This window comes from Scheffersomyces amazonensis (assembly GCF_036850825.1).
Source record: "Scheffersomyces amazonensis strain UFMG-HMD-26.3 chromosome Unknown RJT21scaffold_4, whole genome shotgun sequence".
Lineage (NCBI taxonomy): Eukaryota > Fungi > Ascomycota > Pichiomycetes > Serinales > Debaryomycetaceae > Scheffersomyces > Scheffersomyces amazonensis.
The window spans coordinates 1,112,618-1,140,278 of record NW_027042744.1 but is presented as its reverse complement, the minus strand read 5'-3'; the positions used below and the strand labels follow the sequence as shown (position 1 = coordinate 1,140,278).

The 27,661-nt window shown below is 29.1% G+C and overlaps 9 protein-coding genes across 9 annotated transcripts; 4 read left to right on the top strand and 5 right to left on the bottom strand. All coding sequences in view use genetic code 12, as the record gives it.

Moving 5' to 3' along the window:
* Window positions 1-22: 22 nt before the first annotated feature.
* RJT21DRAFT_44067 (uncharacterized protein) lies at window positions 23-1,380 on the bottom strand. The gene has a single exon (XM_064884565.1). The coding sequence runs from the start codon at window positions 1,176-1,178 to the stop codon at window positions 78-80; it is 1,101 nt and encodes a 366-aa protein (XP_064738027.1). The 5' UTR covers window positions 1,179-1,380; the 3' UTR covers window positions 23-77.
* A 506-nt stretch (window positions 1,381-1,886) lies between these two features.
* Window positions 1,887-9,740, bottom strand: CAS4 (Cas4p; the record flags this gene model as incomplete). The annotated part of the gene is made up of 2 exons (XM_064885465.1): window positions 1,887-8,293; window positions 8,351-9,740. 2 exons carry the CDS (start codon window positions 9,738-9,740, stop codon window positions 1,887-1,889), a joined length of 7,797 nt encoding a protein of 2,598 aa, XP_064738026.1.
* Window positions 9,741-12,057: 2,317 nt separating this feature from the next.
* On the bottom strand, window positions 12,058-14,280 carry RJT21DRAFT_5501 (uncharacterized protein; the record flags this gene model as incomplete). The annotated part of the gene is made up of 1 exon (XM_064885039.1): window positions 12,058-14,280. One exon carries the CDS (start codon window positions 14,278-14,280, stop codon window positions 12,058-12,060), a length of 2,223 nt encoding a protein of 740 aa, XP_064738025.1.
* Window positions 14,281-14,702: 422 nt separating this feature from the next.
* On the top strand, window positions 14,703-18,183 carry MET18 (Met18p). The gene has a single exon (XM_064884563.1). It carries the CDS (start codon window positions 14,746-14,748, stop codon window positions 18,139-18,141), a length of 3,396 nt encoding a protein of 1,131 aa, XP_064738024.1. The 5' UTR covers window positions 14,703-14,745; the 3' UTR covers window positions 18,142-18,183.
* A 41-nt stretch (window positions 18,184-18,224) lies between these two features.
* RJT21DRAFT_5499 (uncharacterized protein) lies at window positions 18,225-18,818 on the bottom strand (the record flags this gene model as incomplete). Its single annotated transcript, XM_064885038.1, has 1 exon — window positions 18,225-18,818. The coding sequence occupies one exon, from the start codon at window positions 18,816-18,818 to the stop codon at window positions 18,225-18,227; it is 594 nt and encodes a 197-aa protein (XP_064738023.1).
* A 1,166-nt stretch (window positions 18,819-19,984) lies between these two features.
* RJT21DRAFT_121332 (uncharacterized protein) lies at window positions 19,985-20,971 on the top strand. The gene has a single exon (XM_064882064.1). The coding sequence runs from the start codon at window positions 20,335-20,337 to the stop codon at window positions 20,716-20,718; it is 384 nt and encodes a 127-aa protein (XP_064738022.1). The 5' UTR covers window positions 19,985-20,334; the 3' UTR covers window positions 20,719-20,971.
* On the top strand, window positions 20,972-22,077 carry RJT21DRAFT_121331 (Golgi transport complex subunit). The gene has a single exon (XM_064882063.1). It carries the CDS (start codon window positions 21,146-21,148, stop codon window positions 22,031-22,033), a length of 888 nt encoding a protein of 295 aa, XP_064738021.1. The 5' UTR covers window positions 20,972-21,145; the 3' UTR covers window positions 22,034-22,077.
* RJT21DRAFT_121330 (uncharacterized protein) lies at window positions 22,078-23,071 on the bottom strand. Its single transcript, XM_064882062.1, has 2 exons — window positions 22,617-23,071; window positions 22,078-22,521 (listed from the first exon to the last, which is right to left on the bottom strand). The coding sequence occupies exons 1-2, from the start codon at window positions 22,625-22,627 to the stop codon at window positions 22,155-22,157; spliced, it is 378 nt and encodes a 125-aa protein (XP_064738020.1). The 5' UTR covers window positions 22,628-23,071; the 3' UTR covers window positions 22,078-22,154.
* A 3,041-nt stretch (window positions 23,072-26,112) lies between these two features.
* On the top strand, window positions 26,113-27,544 carry RJT21DRAFT_133087 (uncharacterized protein). The gene has a single exon (XM_064883175.1). It carries the CDS (start codon window positions 26,219-26,221, stop codon window positions 27,473-27,475), a length of 1,257 nt encoding a protein of 418 aa, XP_064738019.1. The 5' UTR covers window positions 26,113-26,218; the 3' UTR covers window positions 27,476-27,544.
* Window positions 27,545-27,661: the final 117 nt, after the last annotated feature.

The window sequence follows — 27,661 nt, the reverse complement described above, 5'->3', positions numbered from 1 at the left end:
TATTTATTTTTAAAAATAAATGATAATATACATAATGTAGATGCAAAGTATGAGGGAAGGTATCACCAATAATAAATTTAGCTAGATGTTTCAATTTCAATTTCAGTTGTAGTTACTTGTTCATTATCTAATTCAGATTTATTTGAATTTGATTCAGATTTTGATTCAATTTCTTGTTGATAAAATTCAGTTACATGAGATCCATCACCATAATCCTTAATATTTTGATCATCTTCATCAGGTAAATCTTTCTTAAAAGCAGATAAATCAAATTGTTCAGTTCCATCATCTTCTTCAGTATAATATTTATCAGAGAATTTCTGTAAAATGACTTCTTTACCAGTAAGTGGTCTCTTTCCAGATTTCCCATCTTTCCTTCTATCATCATCTCTTTTAGCTTGAACTTTTTTCTTCCATTCATTAAATGATTCAATTGTAATTGGATGAAATTTAGATTTATCTAATTTACCTCTTTCTAATTCAATAAATTCTTCTAAAGTAATTTGAGGTTCTGATTCAGCTGCTATTCTTTCTAATCTCTTTTGTTCTTTTGTTTTTAAAACAAATCCTGCTGGTAATGAATGTCTATATTTACATTCATTCCCACCATTTGGACATACCCAAAACCAACCATATTTACCATTTTCAACAGCATCAATAAAATATTTACAAATAATATCTGTTGTAGTTATTGGATTTCCATGCTTTGAAGAAATAACTTTTCTTAATTTTTCTTCATCCCAATTATCCATAGTATCTTCTTCCTTTTCTACTCTTGCATCAGTATATAAATCCTTTTTAGCAACTTTTCTTCCAACATTTGGATCATGAGAGAATTTACATTTATTACCCTTTGTACAAAGTCCTTGTTTAAAAAATTCACAAAATATTGATTTTGGATCAACTCCAAAGGGAACTTTTTGTTGTTGAATTCCAAATAATGCAGCTGCTTCCTTTTTAGCATCTTCTGCTGCTTTCTTTTCTGCTGCTTTCCTTTTAGCTTCTTCTTCTTTCTTTTTAGCTAAACCTCCATCAATTCCTGCTTTAACTTGACTAATATGTTGTTGTACTTTCTTTGATTTATTTTTATTTTTCATTCCAAATGTCTTATCTTCGGCCGACTTGGCCTTGGCCTTAGCCTTATTCTTATCTGAAGGTTGTTGTTTCTTTGGTGGCATTTCTGCTTCTTACTACTTCCGAATAATGAGTACCTCTTCTACTGAGCTTCATCTCTTGCGAGTATAAATTTTTTTTTTTCAACATAATTTTTCACAGCTAGTGAGATAACGCTGCGTAAGGTAAAGTAGTGTTATAATATAAGTACTAAGTATAGTTTACAAGCAGTAGAACATACTTGTATATTGAGATAAAGCTAGCATCTAAAACAATAGGAGATGCAAGTATAAAGATAGAGGAAATGTGTAATTATATAGTAATTTAGGATCTAATAATGTTGTAGGCTGTATGACAAAAGTAGTGTTATATAAAGTAGTGTTATATAAAGTAGTACAGTATTGAGAGTATTATAGTAGTATTGAGAGTATTGAGAGTATTATAGTAGTATTGAGAGTATTGAGTGTATTATAGTAGTATTGAGAGTATTGAGTGTACTATAGTATTATTGAGTATACTATAGTTTGTGTTGTGTACATGTATATTATGTACATATATTATCATTATGTGATGTATAACATATATGTAGAGGTATAATACTTACTCTGTATAAGTAGTATTGTTTGTGTGTACAGGTATGATTTGAGTGTATATTATGTGTGTGTGTCTGTACTATGTGTATTATGTATGTGTACTATGTGCGTACGTAATAGAGAGCGCTACATGCATAATATAGTCGTAATATTCATTAGCTATTGTTTCTATATAGTCAATTATCGAAACTTTTGAGATTTCTTATCTCGTAATTTATTACCAGGTTCTACTGGAACTGAACTAGGTGAATTATTTATCCCAGTTAAACTTAAACTACTCTTATTTGGTGCATTAGCCCATAATGTTGTTTCTGCTGATGTTGATGAATTATAAGAATTTGGAGAATTCTTTCCTACTTTTTTTGATCGTTTCTTACCTCCTCCTAATAAAGTTTCAAATCTTGTTGAATTATCATTTGATGAATAACCTTGATTAGTTTCAAGAGATGTAACAGTTTTTGGTGTAGATGTATAACTTGGACTATTAAGATTTTGAGATTTAAATGGTGAAGTTGAATCTTGAGGATCAAAAGTTGGAGATAATTGCATTACTGGAGTTGTAAATGCATCAGTTTTTGATCTTAAACTACTTCTACTACTTCTAAATGGTATATAAGATCTTTTAGCATTGGCTGTACCTCCTTGATGATTATAATTAGTTGGACCAATTGAATCAGCTAAATTAGTTTTAAATGAATTAGTTGATTGAGTTCTTGCTAAACTTCGATTTAAAATTACTGATACTTTTTTATCATAAATATTTGGAGCAGAATCCATTGGAGCCAGATTATCACTTGAATTACTATATTTAGTATCAACAGATGCACTATGAATATGATTTAAATCTCGACGTTCTTTTGGTTTTACAATAGAAACAGGTACTGTACCATTATTTTCAGTATCTTTGGTAAAAAATGAATCAAAATCATCTAAGGCAGCCCATACATTACTTAATGAAGCTTCTGGTTCATCAACACTAACAGAAACTGTATCACCATAATCATTAACAGGTGCATAATAATCTTCCAAATGGAATTGAAATTCTTCATCTTTAGTAGGTTCTTCATTTTCATCAACTAATGTAGTAATAACACAAGTTGAAAATACTGCATGAACATTATTTCTTGTACTAGCAGCTGTAACGGCTGGCATAGGAATTGCCCAACCACTTTCATCGGGGATTCCAAATAATGTAGCTGTCTTTTCATATTCCTTTTTAATTGAAGTATTACCTAAACTCATTCTTAATACATCTCGATCTAATTGAGAACCAGAAATAACTACTGCTTCATCAAGAACTTCTAATGCTGCTTCAGCATAATCTGTTAATAAAAGTCGAAGTAATGGAGATATTAAATCAGCTCCAACTCCAACAAATTCATCTCTTTCAAGATTAACTAAGGGAAATACATGTTTTAATATACTTAAAGTTTCTAATTTTATCCAAGGGATTTTATTAGATAAAAATCCAAGAAGTAATACTAAAGATTGAGCTTCATATTCCGGAAAGAATAATGATTTAATAGTTGAAATAGTTTGAACTAAGAAATCCTTTTTAGATCGGAATCGATTTTTAGATAATGAAACTAAAATTCTTGCCAAGGCAGGTTTATCAGCATTAGTAGCTAATTTACTAATACTTAAAGCTACTTGTTCAATTTCTGGAGTTAAAGTCTTTTGATCTAATGCATGTAAGAATCGAGGCATATTAGCTAATACTGCCATTAAAACTCTTACATTCCCCATACCAATAATTTCACTATCTTTTAAAGTATTTAATTTATCAAGAAATTTCATTGAAGATTCCCAAGAAGTTGATGATCTTAAACCAATTAAAACAATATGTTGTAAACCTTCAAATTTCCCCTCCCATTTTGGAGGAAATGTTGATATTAAACATGATACAGTATCTGCTGCATCTAAATCAATTTTTGAAACAAATTTATTTAATGTTGAAAGTACTTCAATAAATTCTTGTTCATGAATTGTACTTAAACATGCTACACTTGACCAAAATAATTGAGGAAAATCAATTAATTGACCTGAATCTAATTCTGCAGTTATGGCATTTAAAGTCATTAAAATTTGCATTGCAAATCCTTGAATATCTAAAGTTTCATCGGATATTGTATTTGATAATCGATGTAACATATCCTTTAACATTCCTTGATCTAAAAATGATAATAAAGATCTAAATACTTGAAATGATCGACAAGCTATATGTCTAACTGCACAAGTAGTGGCCCAATTTAATGAAACTCTACTCCAATCATCTTGAATATTTGTATGAACTGTGGAAAAGATTTTTAAAATATTTCTTGCTAAAAGGTCCATATTTTTAGGAGTTCTAGCTCCCTTTTTATCATTATTAAGATCATCATAAACCCAAAGATATTTATAATGATCTCGTTGTCTTAAAGTTTGAATAGTTTCTAAAGCATTAGGAGCATTAGGAGCTAAAGCATGAATTAAATGAATTAATAAAGTACCTGCTTGTTCTTGAACAATAAATAAATAATGATCTAATAATGAAAATGCTACATGTAATAATAATGGTAATTTTTCTAACATTTTATCATTTCTTAATGTTAATAAATCTACTAAAAATACCATTGATAATTGTCCAATTGAAAATGCTGCATCCTTTTCATTATAAGCAATAATTTTCCAAAGATTGGCAATATAAGGAAATTGAATTTCATTATTATTATTATTATTATTATTATTATTGTTACTATTATCATTATTATTATTATCATTATTAATAGTTATTGCACTAATTTTTGAAAGTGGAGGTACCATCAATTTAGGTTGTAAATTATCAAGTAATTTATCAATCATTATATTAGGATCTGATTGAGAAAAGGCTAAATAATCAATGATTTGTCGAGAATATTCTACAAATGTAGGATTCTTTCTTTCTAAACAATTATTCATAATGAATTCAATAATCTTATCGAAATTATTAGGTTTACCTCCTAAGGCTACCCATAGGGCTTCTACTTCATTAGATATTTTTGAACTGAATTTAACGGTAATTTCAAATAAATTACATAATACCATTAATGACAGATTATCTAATTTCTTAGTAGTTAATGTCAGTTTTTTAGTATCATTATCAATTTCATTGTCATTGTCATTGTCATTAGAATTATCTTCATTGGTGGTAGTATAATTTAATACTACTGTTTGAACCCATGGAAGTAAACATGATAAGATATCTCTGCGTGATGAATTATCCACTAAATTAAAGTATTTAGTCATATAACTTATTCTTATAAATGCTCCTTCTGGTTGTAAAGTGGCTATATGATTAGATATATCAAATAATGCTCGTTTATATACCACTTTAGTTTTACAAGTCACTGATTCAGTAAATTTATCTGAAGTTGTACAAGTATGATAATACTGATTTTCTAAATACTTTAGGAGTTTAATAGCTCCAAATCTTACTTCATAACTATCATGACCTACTAAGAATCCTGCAAGACACATTAAATCATAAGGAATATCATCCGGAGGTGTTGATTTTAAGAATACTTCAACAAATATAGTAAAATAACTATCAGTTGTCTTTAAAAACTTTTGAGATGTATAACATTGTTTAATAACTTCTTGATAAATTTCTGGAGTTGAAAGATTTAGACTAAGAATATTTCTTAAGGCGATTCTTCCAATTTCATGAGCCTTATCATTATCAGAAGTAAATAATGCATGAATCCAATCCATAAGAGCAGGAATATCAAAAGACATTACGGCTTGTTGACCGGGGATTTCAAGATTAAGATTATGTTTAATATGTCCTGAACATAATACTGCCATACAACTTAAAGCTGAATTTTGAAGGGCTTTCTTTTCAACTTCAAGTATAGCCACTACCGATGCAACTTCCTTTTGTTGATTAACTCTTTTTACCATACTATTATATCGATCATCAGCAAGTGAACTAGATTCTCCATATCCACACCATTCCTTTAAATAATTAAAACATCCAATTCTTGCTTCAAATGGTAACCATTTATTTAAATCAGATTTACTTTCAAGTCCAACAAAGATATTCTCTAAGAATCCACAAAAATATCTTCGAAGTCTTTGAAATTCAATACTTATTTGGGTTGAAGGTAATGATAAAAATGTCTTTAAATTCTTAATTATGGCCACTAAATTAGCAATTAATCCTTCATCATTATAAATTAATTCGGCATTTTTAAATCTGGTAGTATTATTTAAAATGACTCTAATCATTTCAATTCTTAAACTATCTTCTTTAGTATCTCGTTTATTATTAATATCCCATTCAGTTACGGTAGTTGGCATACTTTCTAATAAACTTTTAAAGATATTAATATTAACTGAACTAAGACCAGATATAACGGCTTCTCTAACCATTTGTTGTTGAGATCTTAAGAGTGGAATAACCATTCTAAAGATTGATTTGGCACTAGTAATCTTTTGATGTTGAATAAAAATTTGCATTGATCTTTTCCTACCATGAGTTGGATGATTTGGAAATGAAATCTTTTGATCATTAGTTGAAGTTAATGAACTACAAGCAAATATAAGATATAATTTCCATTGATTTATAAGTACTTCGGAAGGAACTGTTATTGTTGATCGAGTAAATATTGAAGGAGTATAAGATCGATTATTTTCTGAATATTCAAGAACAAATTCATGCATTTGTAATACTGTAACACAAATAATTGATCGACATAATGCTACCGCAATAGGACATCTTTCAAAGAATATATCTAATAATTTAGGATAAACTCTAAACCAAATAGTTGAATCAATTCCATAATCTGATTCTGCTAAACGAATTAAAATATTCTTTCGATTTTTTAATTTAGATAATCGAGTTCTTTCTGGTAAACTTAATTCTTTTCTAAATGGTTTAATTAATTCTAAGAAATCTACATCTTCTAATGTATGAATTAATCGAGTCCCTACATCAGCCGCAAATTTAGATGAACTTCGTGAATGTTTTCTTGAAGAATTACTTGTAGAATTTAATGATTTAGATGATTCATCAGTTATATTATAAATGGCTTGATCAAATTGTTCAACTAATTTTAATATAGTTATACCATAATGTCTTATCTTACAATCTTGAGAACATAGAAAGAATAATCCATTACCTTCAACTTCTTCAATTACAGTAATAATAGTTTTCCATTCTAATTCATCACCTGGTTTTAATTTATTAGTATCTGATAATGATGAATCAATTGGTGCATTAGCCAGAGAATTACTTAAATCTTCATTCTTATGATTAATTTGATATAAATCATTTAAAACATCTTTATTCATTAATTCATCATCTTGAGCTAATGGATTAAAATATTCTTCTGGACCATTTCTTAATTCAGCAATCTCTTGAAATTGCTTTAACCAACAATTTAATAATTCCACATAAATTCTTAATAAACTACTAAATTCAGATGAATTCATATAATTTATATCAAAATGAGGATTAGGTTTATCATTTAAATGAAATGCAAGTTTGGCAAAGGTTGTAATTAAATTACTAGAATTCTTTCTAGAGGCTAATCTCTTTAATGATCCAATGGCCGCATTGGCCACTCGATAATTTTCATGAATTGAATTCCGAGTTAAGATTTCAATTATTTGTTTAAATGGTATACCAGCCGCTGAAGCCATTTCACTCGTATGCAGAACCATTGTCCAAGGTATAACTTCAATTAATGTAGCAAATAATTCAGTATGAACATTTTTAGTTATTTGATAAGATAAATCAATTCCAAAATGAAATGCTGAAAATGGTGAAGCTGATTTAGTTGAACTTATTGGAGTTGGAGGATTAGAATTAGAATTATCTGATTGAAGAATTTCTGATCCATATTGAGTATCTAATAATTTTAATAAAGTACCAAAAGTTCGACATATTTCATCATGAGATTGAGCATTCGTTGAATTTCTAGCAATAAACAGAAATTCACTTGATTTATATTTATGTTTCTTCTTATCTCTTGAAGTTGATTGAGATTTTGAATGTCCATCAATATCATTTAAAAATCTCATATTAAATATTTCATCAGTAGGAAAATTAGGTTTATTACCATATTCATAATCTTGTAAGATCAGTAAATAACTTTTAACTACTAAAATAATCTTTTCAGTATACATATTTTCTAATGAAATTCCGGTAAAACTTAATTTTAATAATTTAATAAATACATCATCTAATACATAATTTAAATGATTAAATCCAATAATTCGAATTAATTCAACTAATGATCCAATAAGTAAATTATCAAAAGTTATCCATTGTTGCTTTTTACTGGTAGAATTATTATTAAAGAATAATAATTGAAATAATTGATCTAACTTTTTAACAGTATTATTTAAAGTATCGGGTAATCGATATATATAAACCCAAATTAATCTTCCTATACATACAATATAAGTAGTCTTTTCATCAACTTCAACTTTGGGTTTTAATTTAAATGAATTATCTTCAATAACTTTCATCCATTTCTCCGAGAATAAATCTCGTTTAGATACTGATAAAGTTGATGTCATTAAATGTAATGAATAAGCCCATCCACTATTAGCAAATGAAATGGCTTGTAAAGTTTGATTATTATTATTTCTTGAATCAAACGTATATGAATTGGTGGTACCACTACTACTTCCAGTATTGGTGGTGGTACTGGTGGTAGTACTAGCTCCAAGTCTTAAATAATGATTCCATATTTGTTGAGCCTTATAATAAATCTTTTCAATCCCTTCAACCCAGGTAGGATGATTAGTTTCTGCCGTTAAAATATTAGCTAATGGTAATACTAAATGACTTAAGACTTCACAATAAGCAAATATAATTGTTTCATTTTGTGAACTTGAAAAGAATTTAGCTAATGAATTAATAAAATCTGCACTTTCTTCAAATACTTCTAAAGGATAATTAGTAAGAATTAAATATCTCATTCCACTAATTAATAAATGTAATTTTGGTTCATCTTCTTGTTTAATATTACTAGGAATTCTTTCTAAATCTGCAATAAATCTATCACTAACACTTAAAAATCTCTTTTCTGACATAAATCCTAATAATTCAGCAAATAAATTCCAATTGGCAGCTCTAACTAATGATTGACTAGTACTTATTGGATCAGTAGTTTTTAATTGAGTATAAACAATTTCTTCTAATTTATCTTCTAAATCTTCTCCCATAATTTCATAAGATGTTTGTTTAACAACTTCAATTAATACTCGACATAATATATAAATTGACGCTAAAGATTTCCTTTCTGCTTGAATGGCGGTCTTTTTAGCTTCTGAAATTCTAGCATCATAATAATATTTTTGTTTAATAAATTCATCTTCATACCATCCTGGAGTCTTAGTATTGGTTATTGAAGATGAACTAGTGGAATTTGAATTTGAATTCGAAGGTAATGCCGATGAAGTTGATTGATTTCGACGATGGGCCACTTTTGAAAAACTTTTACTTCTCATTAAACTTAAACTTCTCTTAGATCGAGATGCTACATTACCTCCCTTTATTATTCCTGGATTTGATGGATTAACTATAGTTGAATCACTAGAATCTCGTGAGACTTGTAATAAACTACTTTTAGCCGTTTCTAAGGTTCTTTCAACTTCATTAGCTGCCATAGTAGCAACTTCACTCTTTGATTTTCTCCAAAACATAACACTATCAATTACTGGTTTAGGTTTCTTTCTAGCTATATAACCTAATGATGCCACGATTTTATCAAAATGAGGATCAACTCCTTCTGATAATAATTCAATTATTGGAGGTTCAATATCTAAAGGATATTCAAGACATGAATTTAATTTCCGTTCAGCATGACGAACAAATTGGGTAAATACTATATGTAAAGTATATTCAGCCGGAGTTTTCAGTTCAGTAGCTAAACCTCGTCTTAAGCTACTAAATTCTTCACCATTTGATAACATTAATTTTTGAGAATTGGTTGATGATGAATCGGGTGGAGGTAATTGTGGTGATGGTTCAGTATGATCATTATTTGATATAATTTGTGACATTGGAGATGCTAATTGTTGAGATAATGAAAGTTTCGCAGTTTTAGAAGAATTTAATCGAAATGTATCGGGTGATGTTAAATCAGTATTTGTATCAACAGATTCATAAATTAATTGTTGTTGAGATGGATATGATTTTTCATGAAGATTTGGTGGATCTTGTAGTTTAAATTTGGATTTTAATTCATTGGGATTGGTTTGTAATAGTTGAATTCTTTGCGTTCCATCTTCATTGGTTAATGGTAAATGAGAATAATTAGTGATATATTGTGGTGATACTTCATAATCATCATGAAGATTATTAATTGATGATGAGTTGGGGTATCCTCGTCCATTACCATTACCATTGGTGTTGATATTCGTATTGGTATTGGTATTGGTTGGATTAGTCCCGTTTATACGCAGCTGAATCATTAATCCACTAACATTTTTATAAGTATTCGCTAAATCTGCTTCGTCATCTTCGTCATTATCATCATCAATCGAACTATTCTTTAATCCTTGCTCCATGTCATTGATCGAACTATATACAGTAGGGTCCGAAACGACTTGGAACTGAGGATCTTCATCAATATTAGATACGGATATTCCATTTCCATTTCCATTCCCATTCCCATTTGAATCGGTATTTCGTATAGACGATGGACCTTGTCCAAGTTCACTATTCAGTTGATGTCCTAATTGGGCTTCCAAACTTGGCGAATATGTGGACAACTCATCCAAGCTGGGAATCTCAATCATGATATGCGCGAGCAACTGTTGAACTGTATGACCGGTTCACTATAGATAAGTATAGTAAGGTCTAATATTAAAATTATCTAAAGCAAAATAGTTGAACAAGCGAGTTCAAAAATGTTTGCTACTATTGTTATTATTGTTATTACGGTGCAAATAGCCAAGCCGACTTTGATCGCGCACAGAAAAAATCTGATCTGGTAACCTCTTTATGGTATGGCTGTCTTTATGGCAGGTGATGGTTCGATGTAGGAATTGATGGTGTCAATGAAATGTGTCAAGGATCGTCTTGGGTATATATACTTATGTGACTGTGTATACTATTTGAATACTCTGTCTATTCTATATATCCTTTGTGTGCACTTATGTGTACTCTATGTGTTCTCTATGTGTTCTTTGTTATTGTAATAAGCCTATCACCTAAGGACTTATCCCCTTTCAAGTGTGGAAGTGGAACCTTTTCATGCTTCATTAATAAAGTTCTTCTATATTCACCTCATCACAAACTCTAATCAATTCTACCTTAATTGTAGTCTGGTCAACTAATTAGTCGTCTTTACAATTTGATGAGTTTCACGTGACTTCATTAACAATTAAAGTATTAACTATATAGTGTAGGTGCATAATTAACTCATCTACCGCCACTATTTTCTCCATCGTTAGCTTTAATTTATAATGATCTATATTGCAAATAGTATATTACTTGTTTGGTTACACCCAATTCTTTATAAAACTGCATCTGAAAATGAAAATGTGAAATGTGAAATGTGAAATGTGAAATGTGAAATGTGAAATGTGAAATGTGAAATGTCATATATACATTATGTACAGCTTATATATTTATTTAATATCAATACTTAATGGTAATTGTGTGGTTGTCGAAAGTCCTCCAAAGATTAAATTAGTAAGCTGGATAAATTGAGTATATTTATTAATCATTCTTTGTCGGAGTAAGCTATGTATGCATGTGTCAAAGTTCATAAAAGACCAATGCTTAATACAGTAGTTCAACATTATCATGATAGTTATAGCACAACTGTAATTGGAATCATTAAGTGTTAAGCAAGAACAATGACTTATCACTATTCTATTAGCATGATCAATATGAGGAATCTTATCATCTATTAACAAGTTGAAGTTGAACTAGAACAAATTATTGAACAAATTAATTTGAAACAATTACATAGTAAGCGATGAAATGCTAAGCACGATTTCCAATATTTCAATCTTCTACTTTAAATTTGCTTTAGGATTGAAGCAGGTTCATAACTTTATGATGGTAGTCTCCATTATTAATTCATGGCATTTGAGTGACTCATTTCTAAGGTTACATTCAATTACTTGGAAGCTTTTATATATTTGGGCTATACCAGCCATCAATATACACGAAGTTGGTTAAGGGGCTTTGCAAAAGATCGAACTACTATTTGTATGGTATTTTTAAGAAATACGACTTATATATTAAATTATGAAAATATAAAGTTATTTTTCAGAGATTTGATATCCTAACATATATAAAAACAAGATAGTTAGGATATTTAGAGATAATTAGATAACGGTGTATGTTACCATGAAGTAAGTTTCTTTAATCAAGTTGTCTATGGTAGATTCCAAAAAAAATTTTATTATAATTGTTCCAATCCTGTCTTTGTCGTTTTCGGAGTAATCTAAGTCTATTATTATTAAGTGGTGCTTCCCTTCTACCATAATTCCCACGATTATAGGCAATGAAGGACATTTCGAAATCTATAAGGGTTACTTGATTCAATTTTTTATTGAATAAAATATTCTCAGGATGGAGATCTCCATGAGAAATATTTTTACTATGCAAATCTTCAATGGCTGTCTCCACTAATTTAGCTATTTGTTCATTCAATCTGTAATGTTTCAAAGGCCGTGAATCCTTTTTTTCTAAAATCAAATAAAAGCCAGTAAAAGGAATACTCTTTTTTAAATCGAGTCTTTTCATGAAGCCTCTAAATTGGCTTTGGATGAAACCGAAATTTATTAATTTTGGGATGAAAGTTACATCTTTTAAATAGATGTAACTTAGTACTTCTCTAATAAATATAGAAAACACAGCACTAAGAATTTCCTGAAAGCTAGAGAAATCGGTATTTGAATTAATAATCCACTTAAGTCTGCAAGGATCGTAAAGTTTAATTAAACTATTTTCACCGTTAAGGACTGCTATAGTTGAAAAGCTCTGATGAATTAATCTTCCCCTGATTATTTTAGAAATATTTAAGTCCTCAAAATTTATCAATCTGAAATTTTCGTGAAAATAAATTTTGCCAAATCTTCCTAGTTCTCTTCGGGAAACTTCAACCCCCAAGCCTCTCAATTTATTCTGAGTTTCACGAAGCACATCAACTTCAACTTCAACTTCAACAAGACTGTTTCCACTTTTAGGTAAAGTTAAAAGATCCGCAGAGTGTTTTGGGGAACTGACATCTAGCAAAAGTGTCTCCTGGATTTTTGTTGTAAACTTTATAAATATATCATATTGGCTATTGATTTTTTGCAGGAGTCTCTCTTGATTTGGAACTAACTTTTCTCTGAAATTATCTAAGTTTATAGGAGACCTATGCTTAAAACAATAACTTATCATTACCATGATAATCGTTGCAAATCCATAATTAGAATTATTAACTGTAAAACATGAACTTCTGATAGATCTAAGGTTTGTATGAGTTACAGCATCGGTTGGGAGAACCTGATCATCTATTACACATAAAATAGTAAAAGAAAAATCTGAAAGGATAAAGCAGTTTGACTCAGAAGCAATGGCTTGAGCAAAGCCTTGCGAATAGATTTCGATAAATGGCTTAGCACCAACACGAGTTTTTTCTCTACACAGATTAAAATCATAATAAGCTCTTTCTAAGCCTGAATATTTAACTTCTAATGGAATGTTCAAGCTTCCGAAACTCAATATTAGATCAGGTGTAACTTTTTGATGGTCATGTTTTCCGAGTTTGAAGGGTAACCTTTTTTGCCTTTTAATCTCTAATTTAAAACTGTTGCCATTTTCATCTACAATTAATCCTCGAGCATTCGTGATAGCATTTTGGATTAATGTCTCAATTTCTGATTCTTGTGTCACTTCAATTGGTTCTAACTGGGGGTAGTTATAAGCGGGACTAAAGACTTCTCGGAATTCAAATGATTTAATATCTTCCTCAAGCTCTGTATTGTCGACATGTGTTGGACAAAAATATCCAGCCACTTCAAAGAACTTATTTGGAACATTATATTTCTTGGTTAACGGGTTTAACTTTCTTCTTTTGATTCTTTGACCGACAGGATGGTTGTTGGGTTTTATTTTTTGGACATCTTGCTTATAATTTAAGATCTTAAAGCCAAATCCAAAACGTAAATAATCGTAAAGTAAGTGCTCTTCTTCACTATTTAGTGGTTTACTTTTGTAATCATCTCCATTAATGATTTTGGAAAATCTCAGCATAGTAAAATCACGAATGGCGTCTTGTAAGAGTTTTAATTCAGTAACACTTAGATCAGCTATTATGATATAGCTATGCAAAAATTTGAAAAGCAATATCATCATTTCCTTAAAACTTTCTTTGTATTTCTTTAATAAGAATTTTACTATAGTTTCAATCCTTTTTGGTAGTTCAGTAGAAGCATCAATCTTGGTTGTATTCAACAATTCAGTAAACTCTTGAAGATCATTTTGATAAGCTTCCCATAACGGTTTATTGGAGGTGTGATCTAGAAATATTGGTGCTTCTTCTTCCCACAATCTTCTAGCATGCTTGATACTAAGCAATTGGGAAATTCTTTCCATCGAGTTAAATGATTTAGCTGTTGAGTGTGGATATGATTTTGGTGTTGATCGACTATAAATTGAAGCGTAGAGTTTTGTGGAAGCGACTAAAATCTTTTAGGGAAGGAATAGCAGAATTTGATAACTAGAAGACAATTCACCAAATTCACCAGTTACTATGTTTAAGTAATGTGGCTAATATAAATTCTAAGATTTGAAAACTGACAGGGACTGAAAGTTATTTGTATAGTCTTATACAGAACCCAAGTAGTTAACTATATTGGTTTATTGCTGCAAAAAAGGTTAACTTCGTATAGAGTAACATTATGTGCAGTCCTTTTTGCCGTTGCTCATTCTGTGCAGGCACTTCGATCCAATCTCGAAGATATACCGAATAACTGAAAAATTATAATTAGATTGAAAAATTCACGATAGACGATAGATAAGTATATAAAACAAAGAACAAAGAATAAAGAATAAAAAATAATGGCTCAGGTTAATAGTGAAGAACCTGTCCATAATGTTCCCACGTTAATTAACCAGTATATTGCCAGTAGTGGGAAAGAAGAAGATTTACAAGCAGGAGAAGTGTATGCGCAAGAATTAGCATCGCTTATCAATCAAAGTCAATTAACTATGTTAGGATTTATTCAAAATTTAGGATCTTCGTTAACATCTGATTCCGATGCGTTAAGATCCAAAACTGTTCAATGTTTAGCATCTACTTTAAAATATCTTATTGAATCATCGAAAATTTCTAAACAAGATGTAATTGTATTAATTGAATTTCTTCTAAGTAAATTTGATGATAAAGTTAGTTTACAATATACTTTAGAAGCATTAAAAAATTTAATTCAAGCAAAGAATTTTATTCCTACATTAAATAATTCATTATATAAAATCTTATCTAAACTTTTAGATGATTATGATCCAAAAAAGAATCTTGCAAGAATTAGATATGAAACTTTTCAAATATTAAATTATAGTTTAAAATTATATTTACCAAAGAATCAAGAACTTGATGATTTATTTGTTAAAGTATTTATTCATATTGCTTCGGGAGAAAAAGATCCTCGGAATTTAATTATATCTTTTGAATTAAATTCATCTATTAATCAATTACTTAAATTTGATATTATTGATAATGAATTACATAAAGAATTTATAAATGAATTATTTGATGTTTGTTTTTGTTATTTCCCTATATCTTTTACCCCTCCTGCTAATGATCCTTATAAAATTACTGCTGATGAATTAAAATTAAAATTAAGAATTACTATAGCATCTCAATCATATTTTGCAAAGGATTCATTTAGTAATTTAATTGAAAAATTAACTTCAACTAATGCTATAATAAGAAATGATACTTTAAAAACAATTTTATTATGTATTCAATCATATTCAATATCTCTGTTAGAAGAATATTGGATTACATTATGGAATGCTTTAAAATTTGAAATTTTACATAATGATATATCTATTTTCAAATCAAATTTACTGACAATTATTCCTCAAGATTATGATCAAAATATTGATGATAATGATGATAATAAATGTTTAATCTTAACTTTAGCAATTATTGAAACCTTAGCTACAAGATTAAGTAAAGAATCTGATCAACTTGATAATTTAATTAAAACTATAACTAATGAATTACAAGAGAATTTATCTAGTTTAAAGGATAAATCAAAACAGGCTACATTATTATTATCAGTAATTGCATCAATTTCAATTGAAAGTTTTGATCAAATAGTGGCATTTTTATTCTCTTATAAAGTATGGGGTAAATATGTTGGAGTTGAACAAGACAATGAAATTGGAACTGAAACTGAAATTGAAATCACTTCAGAAGCGGGGGATCCACCAAAGGAAATTGATATTAATCAAGTTCAAGTTCAACAACAAGCTCAACAACAAGATGATATATCATTGACTACTGCCAAACAACGAGATTTAGTAGATAATATAGGATATTTAATCATTGGATTCCAAGTCTTGGGAAATAAAGAAACTATTGATATTATTGAAAAATCACATTTTGATAATTATAAAGATCACCTTTTATTATTTTTAGGACAATTATTAGTAACTTCCTCCAATATTGAAAAAACTTTAAGAAGTAAAGTTGTTCAACAATTAAGTAAATTAACTTCATTACCTAAATTTTTAACTAGTAATGAAGTTAAATTAATATTTGGATATTTTAAAGATATTTTAATAACTGCAATTACTGATACAAATGAAAATTGGGAAAAGGATCTTGTTGTAAGGGAAGTTATTAGTGGAATTATAATTAATCTGAATAATAATGGGGATTTAGTTGTAGAAATTATTATATCAAATTTATTAAATTTATTAGATGAAACAAATTTAAATCGATTTAATAAAGTTCTTAATGTGATTAGTGATTTAAGTGTTAATTATCAAATTTTAGAAGTTTTATCAATTCGATTATTAAATAAAATTAATTCTATTGTACAAAATGATAATTCAGAAAAGATTAAATATCTTACCCTTATAATTGAATTATTTATTAAATTAATTACTAAAATTGAATCATCTAATCAATTCTTAACTAATACTTGGTATAAAAATTTTATACCTAAATTATTAAAATCTATTCTTCAAGTATTACCTTATGATTTTGTTTTAATTGAATTAACTGGATATTTAATTGGGTTAATTATTAAATTTATTGATAAATCTAAACATCAAGAAATTTTAATTAGATTTGAAAAATCATTTATTACTAATCAAAATAATGAAGAATTTAATGGGAATTTAATTGAAATTAATCAGGGTTGGGAATATATATCTATATGGAATCAAATCTTATCAAATATTGATGAAACTGCTTCATTAACTAATAGTATTGAAATAGCTCATCAAGTAATTAATATTATCTATAAAATTGATAATACTGATGAATATTTAAGAATTCAATATTTACAAAACTTATCATTATTATTTAATAAGTTTATTGATAATGATGAAGAGATTAATACTTGTCTTGAAAGGTATTTATCGCCAGTTTTAGAATCTCAATCTCAATCTCAATCTCAATCTCAATCTCAATCTCAATCTCAATCATTAACTCCATATTCATTATTATCATTTGAAATATTTGTATGGATATTGAAATCTTTAGTATTAAGAATGAATAAAATTGGTTTAACATATTTAACAAAAGTATTAGATACTTTTGATAATAATCAAATTTCAATTGAAGTTAAACGTGTTATTGGAAAGGCACTTAAAATCTTATTCATTGATTTAAGTATATATACTAATCAAACTCCAGAAATTAATCCTAAGAATTTAATTTCAAAAGTAAAGAATTTAAAAATTAAGTTATTATATAAACAACAAATTTTTGAAATTATTTTACCTAAATTAATTAATAATATTGAATCAAATAATAATTCTAATACTGAAATTTATTTAAATTCTTTATCATTAATTATGGAAGATTTACCTAAGAAAATTTTAATAAGTCATTTATCACAAATTTTACCATTAATATTAACAAGTTTATCATTACCTAAATCAAAAATTAATCCTGAATTATTAACTTCATCATTAACTACTTTAAATATTATAATTGAAGAAGATTCAAAATTAATTGAACCTCATTTACAACAAGTTATTCCAATTCTTCTTAAATTAAGTGTTAATAAATTTATTGTAAATCGTAAATTAATTAATAATGAAGAAATAAGAGCAAAAAGTTTAAAGAATTTAATTCTTATATTTAGTACATTTGGTGATTTATCTAAATATAAAAAATCTACTTTACTGGAATTAGTGGTTGCATTAGATGATAAGAAGAGAAATGTTCGGAAATTGGCTTGTGACTTACGTCAAATATTATATGAATTATAGATAGTTTATAGATTTTAATATAGTATAGTATAGTATAATATTATAGTATAGTATTATATATTGTACAAGTATATGATGAATAACTAATCTGAATCCTCTTCATTATAATCAACAGGAGCTAAACCTGGAGTTAAACCAGGATAAGATATAAAACCTTTCTTGACTTTTTCATCAAAATCATTAAATGCAGAATTAGTTGATATTCTCTTCTTTCTAAGACGTTTAGATTGTTTATTACCTACTTTATCAACTAAATCACCTCGTATTTCATCCAATTCATCTTGAACAGTAAAATCACTTATATCACTAACATTTTTTATTTGATTTATATTCTTACGAACTAATTTTTGTAAGTATTTAGTTTCTTCTTCACTATGAATTTTACGATTCTTAATGATATTAAATTTAAGAAATTTCTGAAATTTCTTATCATCATCACTTCTCTTCTTTATTTTACTATTACGTTGTTTCTTTATCTTTTTCTTATCTATTATATCATTGCTAGTTGAATCTAACTTATTTGAAAGTAATTGAGTAGATGTTAATTTTTTAGTCTTAGTCTTAGTTGATTTTGTTGTAGAATTACTTAAACTGGAACTGGAGGGTATTATATTGGAAAGAAGTCGGTTAAGTCCAGCCTCTGCTTGAAATCGAGAAGACTCGGATTTAAATGACATTATATTATGTATGACTGTCTATATGTTTTATGAATGTCTACTACGATATTTCATACATAAAAAAAATTAATTATAGAGAAGAGCTTCACTTAATTGATGCAGGTATGGCACGTGAATGTGCATCACGTGTACGGTCACGTTTGAGATTCTCTCTCTCTCTCCCAGTTGGTTTCTCGTTTTTTTTTCCCAGGGTTCCAAATTTATTTCTCATGTGAAAAGTAAACTAAAACGTCATTTTCACAGAATTTCAGGGGTGGGGAAAAAAATAATGGAATTTTGTATCGGTAAGTTGCAGCATTTCGTTTCGTTTTGGGGCAACAATCAAAGTCCGGAATAAGGTATATAGAACTTCTAGAAATGTTGGACCAAAGTTGGTTTGGATACTGAGCCAAGGTTTTAACTTTAACTCTCTAATTGGAAAGATTTTTCTGGGGGAGTAGTAAAATCAACCAGGTAGATAGTGAACTAAAAAGAAGAATTAATCATTACTGAGATATAACAAATGGAGTTGATCATTCTGCAAAGAAAACAAGTTGATATAATAGAATGATTTAAATTAAAACTTAAGTAAAAGTTTCTTCTATAGCTCGGTTGAAATTTTTAGGCTATGTACTTTTCTAGTTGGTTTGTAATTTATTTCTCTCATACGATCTTTACTTGTAAATATAGATAGCCGTTGATGTAGGATACAAGAGTAACAGCTTACAAGGAGAAGTACAAATTAATAATTATCATGAGCATAATCCTAATCATATTAAAAGGAGGAGTTAAACGGGGGTTAAACTATAATTCAAAGTGATAATTGCAAGATTTGAATAGCTGTGAAAAAAGATCATAATGCTGGTAATGATTTCTCCATCATAAGATGCAAAAAGAATTGGAGTATTTATGTGAAAGACCGAGTATCTCGAAAGTGACCGACCTTACCTAACATATTACAAATGATCTTCTTTATTATGATCAGAATTAACCTAAAGTATGTCTACCGAGTAACTATAAGCAGAAGTTCCCCCTCCCCCACTAACTCCAGTAACTTTGTAGCCTCAGTGTGACAAAAAGTTTTAGGCTAGATTATGTACAGTACCTTGCTAAACGTTAATAAAAACAAATGTAACCGAGGTAAAGTGAGCATCATTCTATGACAAAAATTACCGAATTAGGCAAGGATTATTATATTGTACTACTTTAATTATCACAGTCTTAAATCAATTCACATGATTACAATTGCTAAAGTATAGCAGCGGTTCTTTTTGTTAGTTATCTTAAGTCTTTTCTTACTTGACATTTTTCAAATTAGGAAAAGTTTGGGGTAAAATTTCATGCATCGGACTATTAGTTGGTTTACTTATCGATTTACTTAATATATATATATATATACCTAGCCCATCCATTCAACAAGTTTTAAATTTAATTGTTATTTTAATTTTCTTTTTACAATTAATATATTATATTATTTATTTAGTTTCTTATTCAAAGTTAACTAATCTATCACATCTAATCAAGTCAAAAATTAAATATGTCTGTTTCTGATCCAACATTTCAAGCCTCTGAATTCTTACAATTATTAGAAGCTGGTTTAGGCAATGATGATACTAGAAAGAAGGCTATTGCTGGTGCTAAAGCTGTCATTGTTTTCACTTTAAAGAACAAGGACGGTAAGGATAAATCTTGGATTTTAGATTTAAAGAAAGATGGTACTATCAAGGCTGTTGAAGGTGCTCTTCCAAAATCTGATGTTCAATTAATTTTAAAGGATGCTGATTTTGTTAAATTAGCTGAAGGTAAGGCTAATGGTCAAAAATTATTCATGAACGGAAAATTAAAGGTTAAAGGTAACTTGATGAAGGCTACTGCCATTGAAGCTGTCTTCAAGCAACTTGACCCAAGACCAAAATTATAAGCTTGCATTAAATCTATTATTAATATACTAGATTATAACCTTTATAATACAATTATTATGTAATAATTTAATTATCTTGTGCTTGATGCATTTGCAATTATTTATATTACTATAGTTGTATATATGCTTATATATTAGTCTTTGCTAACTATTATCTGGTTAATTATTATTTATTTTATCGATTTATTTACATTTTTAATCTTTTTTATGGATTCATGAAGAATGAAAAATATATGAAATTTAGATTCATAATTGTTAGAGTAAAATTGTAGAACAATCTAAAGAGCAACTCTGATCATTCCATTATGGAAAACCTGGAGAAAGTCAGCTGCATATAACCGATCTAAACATCCATGCCTCAGTCTTTAGACCAACTCATGAAATATTTAACTACTAATATAGGTGTGGACGCAAATTATACAGAGTAATGAGTACAGACCAGTCCCAATCCATAATGACTTCTGGATCAGAAGGGGGAGATTCTAAGATTTCTGAAGAATCATTATCAATGTTTTTTGATTCTGACTTTAATGCTGCCAATTATATTGATAAATTATTTCAAAATATAACTAATTCATCTATAACTACTGGTGCTACACCTATATCAACTTATTCTAAAAATTCATTAGAACATTTATCTAATAATATTCTGGATTTATCTACTCATTTAGATTATTATACTACTGAATTGGCGAGTCAAAGTTTAACAGTAAAATTAGATACTTTAAATCATTCAAATTTACCAATATTACCAAAAGAATCAGATAAAATAACTGATGATTTATTTACTGGAACTTCTAATAATAATAATTCCAATCAAGAACTTACAAGATTAAAATATTATATAAATGTATTGAATAATTCAATCATATCCTTACAAGCAGATTTATCATCTATACATCTGGACGTTATAATGGATGAAGAAGAACGTAAAAAGATAAGGAAACAAGATGAAACAATAAAGAGTTTAACATCTTTAAAGACAGTCAAATCAAATTTAATTAATGTACTTCAAATCTTTGAATTTTTAAATAATGCATTTGTACAAACATTAAAATCAAGTAATACAATACAATATGAACAAAATGAAGTTAATATTTCTATTGAAGATTTTCAACAATTATTAAATGAACTATTTGATACTTTAAAATCTCAATTAATAGAAAATAAAGGGACTGCTAAATTAGATGATGTTATTAAATATATTACTAAATTAATTGATCTTGGAACTATATTTAATAATTTATCAACATTTAACTCACCATTTAAAAAGTTTATAAATAATTTAACTACAGAATTAGCAAAATATCAATAGATCTACATACTACATTACATAGATTTAATTCATTTTAATTCATTATTGGCATTAATTAAATATCCTATTTACATGTAATATCGTTAAAATAACTTTTTCCCTTTTGTATAGTACAATAATACTAGATTTTACCTTCTAATCTAAGCTTTTCTTGTTCTTCTTGTAATTCTCTTTGTCTATGTAAATTTCTATTCAATACATCTAACTTTCTCATTTCTTCATGAGCATCAAAATCTCCTGTTGATAACTTATCATAAGTTTCATCATATTTACCAGTTGATAATGGAGCATTCCCTCTCATTCTCTTTCTCATATCAAATACTCCATTTCTACAATCCATAAATGCTCTAAAATTAGCCACACATAATTCAGGTAAATCTTTCTTTAATTCAGGATCTGTTAAACAATCTTTAGGTGTATTTCTTTCTATTAATACACATGGTGATCTTTGCAAACATATGGCTAATGCTTTCTTTTGATCTTTACAACTATACAGCTCTCAGTTAGTATTTATTCTAATTTAATTTAATTTTACTTTATTTGGTTTTATTTGTTTTATACTTTCACAATTTCAAATACATACCTTGCACCCATAATTAACTTCTACTTTAATAGTATGGTACTAATGTCTTTCTTGTATGTGGTCAAGCCATTATACTTTTTCATCTTCACCTTTTTTTGTGAGAATCCTAATTAGGTAATGTGTCGTTACTTTCACTTTCACGGAACACGGTTCATCTCCGACATTTCAATAATGTCGCATCATGTTACACTACTTCTGATACTCTTTATTGTCACTTATTCTTATACCTTTTATATTCCCTCATATAAATTATGTGTGTATCGTATAGATACACTACTCCTTGATTTCCTCTAACTATTTAAGTAGGTGGATTCCTCCTCGCTTATGAAATAGTTAGGTTTTTATACTCTATCAAATATATACGCTATCAGCTATACTACTAGTTCACAATCGATTCTAAAGCTCTATACTATTTGGTCAAATCAACTACCTTAACCAACCCCTTCCGTAGGGTAATTGTTAATCAAACTCTGTCATCACTCTTGTTACAAAACCCCATATTCTTCATTACATTAATACACCGAGTGCGACATACCAATTCCTGCACTTAAAACCAGTTATGGAGATCTTTGTAAAACCATATTTTACGATCCCTGTAACATTGTCGAAGAGGGCCATATAAATTACACATTCCTTCCTTAGACTTCACTAAACTATACGCTAATAACGTCTTGATATTTATTAGTCTTGTAAGTAGCTAGTCTAAACTCACGAAGAACACCACTACTAACAATACTTTGTTGAACAAGTCACCATGTATAATACCCTATGATGTACATCTTACCCACAATAAAGAGTTATAGAAAGAGAAACTTCATTGGTGCAAGCCATACCCATCTTGAACATTAAAGCAATTAAGAGTATGTTCAAGTAAGCATAAGCCCTAGTGATATAGGCATATAATATGGTTAGGTCTGAGAGGTTATTTTAACAGCTACTTATTGCATCTTTGATCCCCTAGTTAAAAGTAACGTTTTCAGCAATTTATCAAGTTCTTGCTTTAATTTACTTTCATCTTAATTATTGAAGAAGATAGTATATCATCAGATAGTGCGGTTTCAGCTCAAACTATTAATTATCCGTTCATAAACAGATTCATTGGTCTTGATAAGTGCCACATGTATGCTTACTAGAGAAACAATTAATGCTTTAACAGCGTATTTATCTGAATTAAACAAATGTGAAATTAGATCCAAATAAAGATAAAAATTTAGATGTATTTCCATTAACTTGTTGTAATAATACATTAGCAAGTTTTTGTTCATTCTTTTCTCCTGTTTCTTTATCTATTCCACTAAATTCAGGATTACCTCCAGTTAAATTAAATTCTAATTAATAAGGTTCATAACTTTCCAAAAGATTTTGGGTTTTAGAAGTTGTTCTTTTGAAAGTCATTGATATCGCTGGATGAGCTATATTTTTCTTGTGACTTCTGCCAGTGATGGTTCATTGACTACTGAAACCTCTGTTATTGAAAAAGGGTTCTCAAGAGAGGTGGAAAGAAAATTGCAACCATATTGAAAGAAAATAGATACCAAAACGGCCCATGATTACTAAACAATAGGTGAAAAATAATAGCAATTGATGAATCTAAGTCTAAAATATATAATATTTCCTCTCTTTTTGTTTACATGTGGGATCAATTAGTATTTGATATATAAAATTATTATACAGATAAATATACTATAACAACGAATTAATTATAAACTTGTAACTACGTAAACTATTAGTTGATTCAAAGACAGGGAAAGTAAAATCCAGAATAGCTACATTTGGTTCATATTTTTCAATAAGTTGATAATATATAATTGGAATTACTTCTTCTTCTTGTACATTCTTTTAAAAGACTTAATTATCATTACGAGGGACCTGTGGATCATTATCATTTAAATCATTTAATTGAATCTCATGTCCATCATGGCCTTGACGTTGGTTGACATAACGTGTAATAACGTAAAGAGCATAACTTGCTAAAGCTTCAAATATAGATAATCCTCCCAAAATATAACCAGCAGTTGCCTTACTTATTGCCCCTCCAGCAGAAATTATTGTTATCACAGCACCAGTTATAGTAATTAAGGTTATTAATAGATAAATGGAATTGAGCCATCTTTTTGAGTTTGGTGATGCAATAAATTTATTAAAAGCCCTTCTTATAGGTGATTGGTTTCTTACTTCAACAGCTTCCGCTTGGCCTTGTGCTTCGGCTTGGGCTTGTGCTTCGGCTTGGGCTTGTGCTTCAGCTTGGGCTTGTGCTTCGGCTTAGGCTTGTGCTTCAGCTTGGGCTTGTGCTTCGGCTTGGACTTGTGCTTCAGCTTGGGCTTGTGCTTCAGCTTGGGCTTGTGCTTCAGCTTGAGCTTGTGCTTCAGCTTGGGCTTGTGCTTCAGCTTGAGCTGCTGCATCAACTTGGGCTTGTTCCATTTTTTATGATTTGAAATGGTTGACAGTGTTGAATAAGTTGAAATGGTTGACAGTGTTGAATAAGTTGAAATTGTTGACAGTGTTGAATAAGTTGAAATTGTTGACACTGTTGAATAAGTTGAAATGGTTGACAGTGTTGAATAAGTTGAAATGGTTGACAGCGTAAAGTTTAGGCGCTGTTGCAAAAATCTTTTCTTTTGCAAAAATTTAACGTAAATAAGTGGAAACAAAATACGAATGCCATTGTATTATTCATTATATGTTCATTATTAGAAAATAGAGAAGCTATAATCTACTACTGATTATAAATATAGAAGCAAACTGACCAATCCATAACGATAACGTTGTCACAAGAACAGATTAGTAACAGCAACAAAATGTTTTCAAAGTTTTGTTCTTAGTTTCAAACCAATGCCTAGCTTGAATATGGATAAGATGATATATGTCCTTTTTAATAGTGGTTTCCTATTCTTGAAGTGCAAAGAGCTTTGGTTGCAAAATAAATTTTCAGACTTTTTTCCCTCTCTCGTATAAAAATTACGTCGTGTGGTAACCTATTCTCTATAAGCTCACAGATTTAATTGAGCTTTCAAATAGCTAATTTAGCCCAACCCGGTGCCTAGCCCCCAATTGGCACTGTAAAGGACTATCTTAGGTCCGATACCATAATGATGCTTTAGGTCGACTTTAGCCAAGTAACCGTACTTGTCCTCACGTTAAGTCTATTTCGTTCTCTGTGTATTTGTCACGCGTACGCGGTCATGTGCTGAGTTGTTAAAGGATAGGCAATATTTGAGCCGGAAACGACCTAAGGTTACATTGTGATAGATTTGGCTGCAAGTTTAATTACACATAATAATACTGGTACGAGATTGGCTGTTCATTCACGATGACTGAAAAGTTTTCTTTCTACTTTGGCGAAGGTTTAAATTTGGGCAATTCTCCCCAATCATTATATAGTTACTACTTTATAAATTGGTGGAGAAGTTTGTAATTATATATATATATATATATATATTGTAACCGCATTAAATATAGGTCCTCACTCTCTATAGTTTCCTTAATGTATTTTCCTGCATCAATAGCTGCAAAAAGAGGTAATGACTATCTCCTTATAAATATTAACCAAGACCACCAATTTTACTGCAGTAGTGATTTGATTGCCTCTAAACCATAAAATAATGCCTTGTTCAGTATTACATAAATTTCGTAGCTTCATATCCACACCTCCAAACACTCAAACATGTACTGAGTACTCGCTTCGACCAACTAAAAGAGCCACAAGTTTGGAATCCTTGCCTGACGACATTTTAGCTCGGATTATAGATCACTTGAATCAACTTGACGTGTTAGACTTATGCCTAGTAAACTCAAGAATTCACAAATTATGCATGAAGAAGCTATTCAGGGTAGCTTTCATTAAGCCCTTGGAACCACGGACCTTCGTTGTTCATCGAAAATTGAATTCACTTAATTATTCTCAATTCACAATTGTAAATCCTAAGAAGTGTCCCCGCAAGAAGAAATTTCAGAGATTAATCTTTTATCTAGGGCCCAATAGTCCAAATAAAAATTATTGTCATCTGCTTAAGTATGGATATTATGCTAATATTGATCATTTTTTGGATCCCAAGAGGGCCGAGAAGATAATCAATCAAAGATCAAGTCGAATACTAATCATAAATATGTGTGATCAATCAACTAGGGCAGGTAAAGATTATTACTATAAAGTAAAAAGTTTGGCAAGTACTCTTGGTGTGTTTAAGAGAATACATTTGTCGGTAAGAGATACTCTGTTCGAAACAATTAAAAAATTCCAAGGGATATTTGTTGGAGTCAAGTGCTTGTCGATGAGTATGTTCTTCAGACCCGGATACATTGATAATTGTGAATCATCTTTGTCCCTATTCCGATGTGAAAATATTACAGAATTTGAAATTGAAACTGATTTTCCTAGCCACGGGGATAATTTCTTCTACAACATGATAAAATCTATGCCAAACATAAAGATACTTGTTATACGAATCTGCGTTAAACCTACATGTCTACATAAAACTATAGAATTATTATCTAACTATCGTATTCAGAAGTTTTGCTTGGACGTTATACGAAGGCAACCACATATAAATGTTCGTCAAAACTGTGATATCGTCAAGGCTTTGCTTAAAAGTTGTGGTTCCACTCTAGAACTTGTTAGGGTCAGCCTTTGTGTACGTTTCGCACGTATAGGATTATCAAAAATCGACTTATTTTGCAGTGATGAGTCTGATATATGTGAAGAACTTAACGAAGAGGTTAGGAGCTTAGTAAGTTGGGTCAAAGATACTATTACTAACTATCCAAGATTGGAATATTTCATATTCTACAATTATCAATTTGTAATAGACAGGAAAGTAGAACCATATAGGTGGATTGAAATAAACAACAAAGAGTTGTGATATGAACCGATTTTCCAGCTTTGTTATTAGGTTTTTATTCTTTGGCGAAGAATAGATTTTTATGTCCTTTGTATTTATAGCTTAATGTATAAAAAATAGATCTGATTATTGTCTATCAAAATCTGCTACTATATATATATTGTAACCGAAGTCGTGTACTATATAAATCGTCTCTATAATTATTTC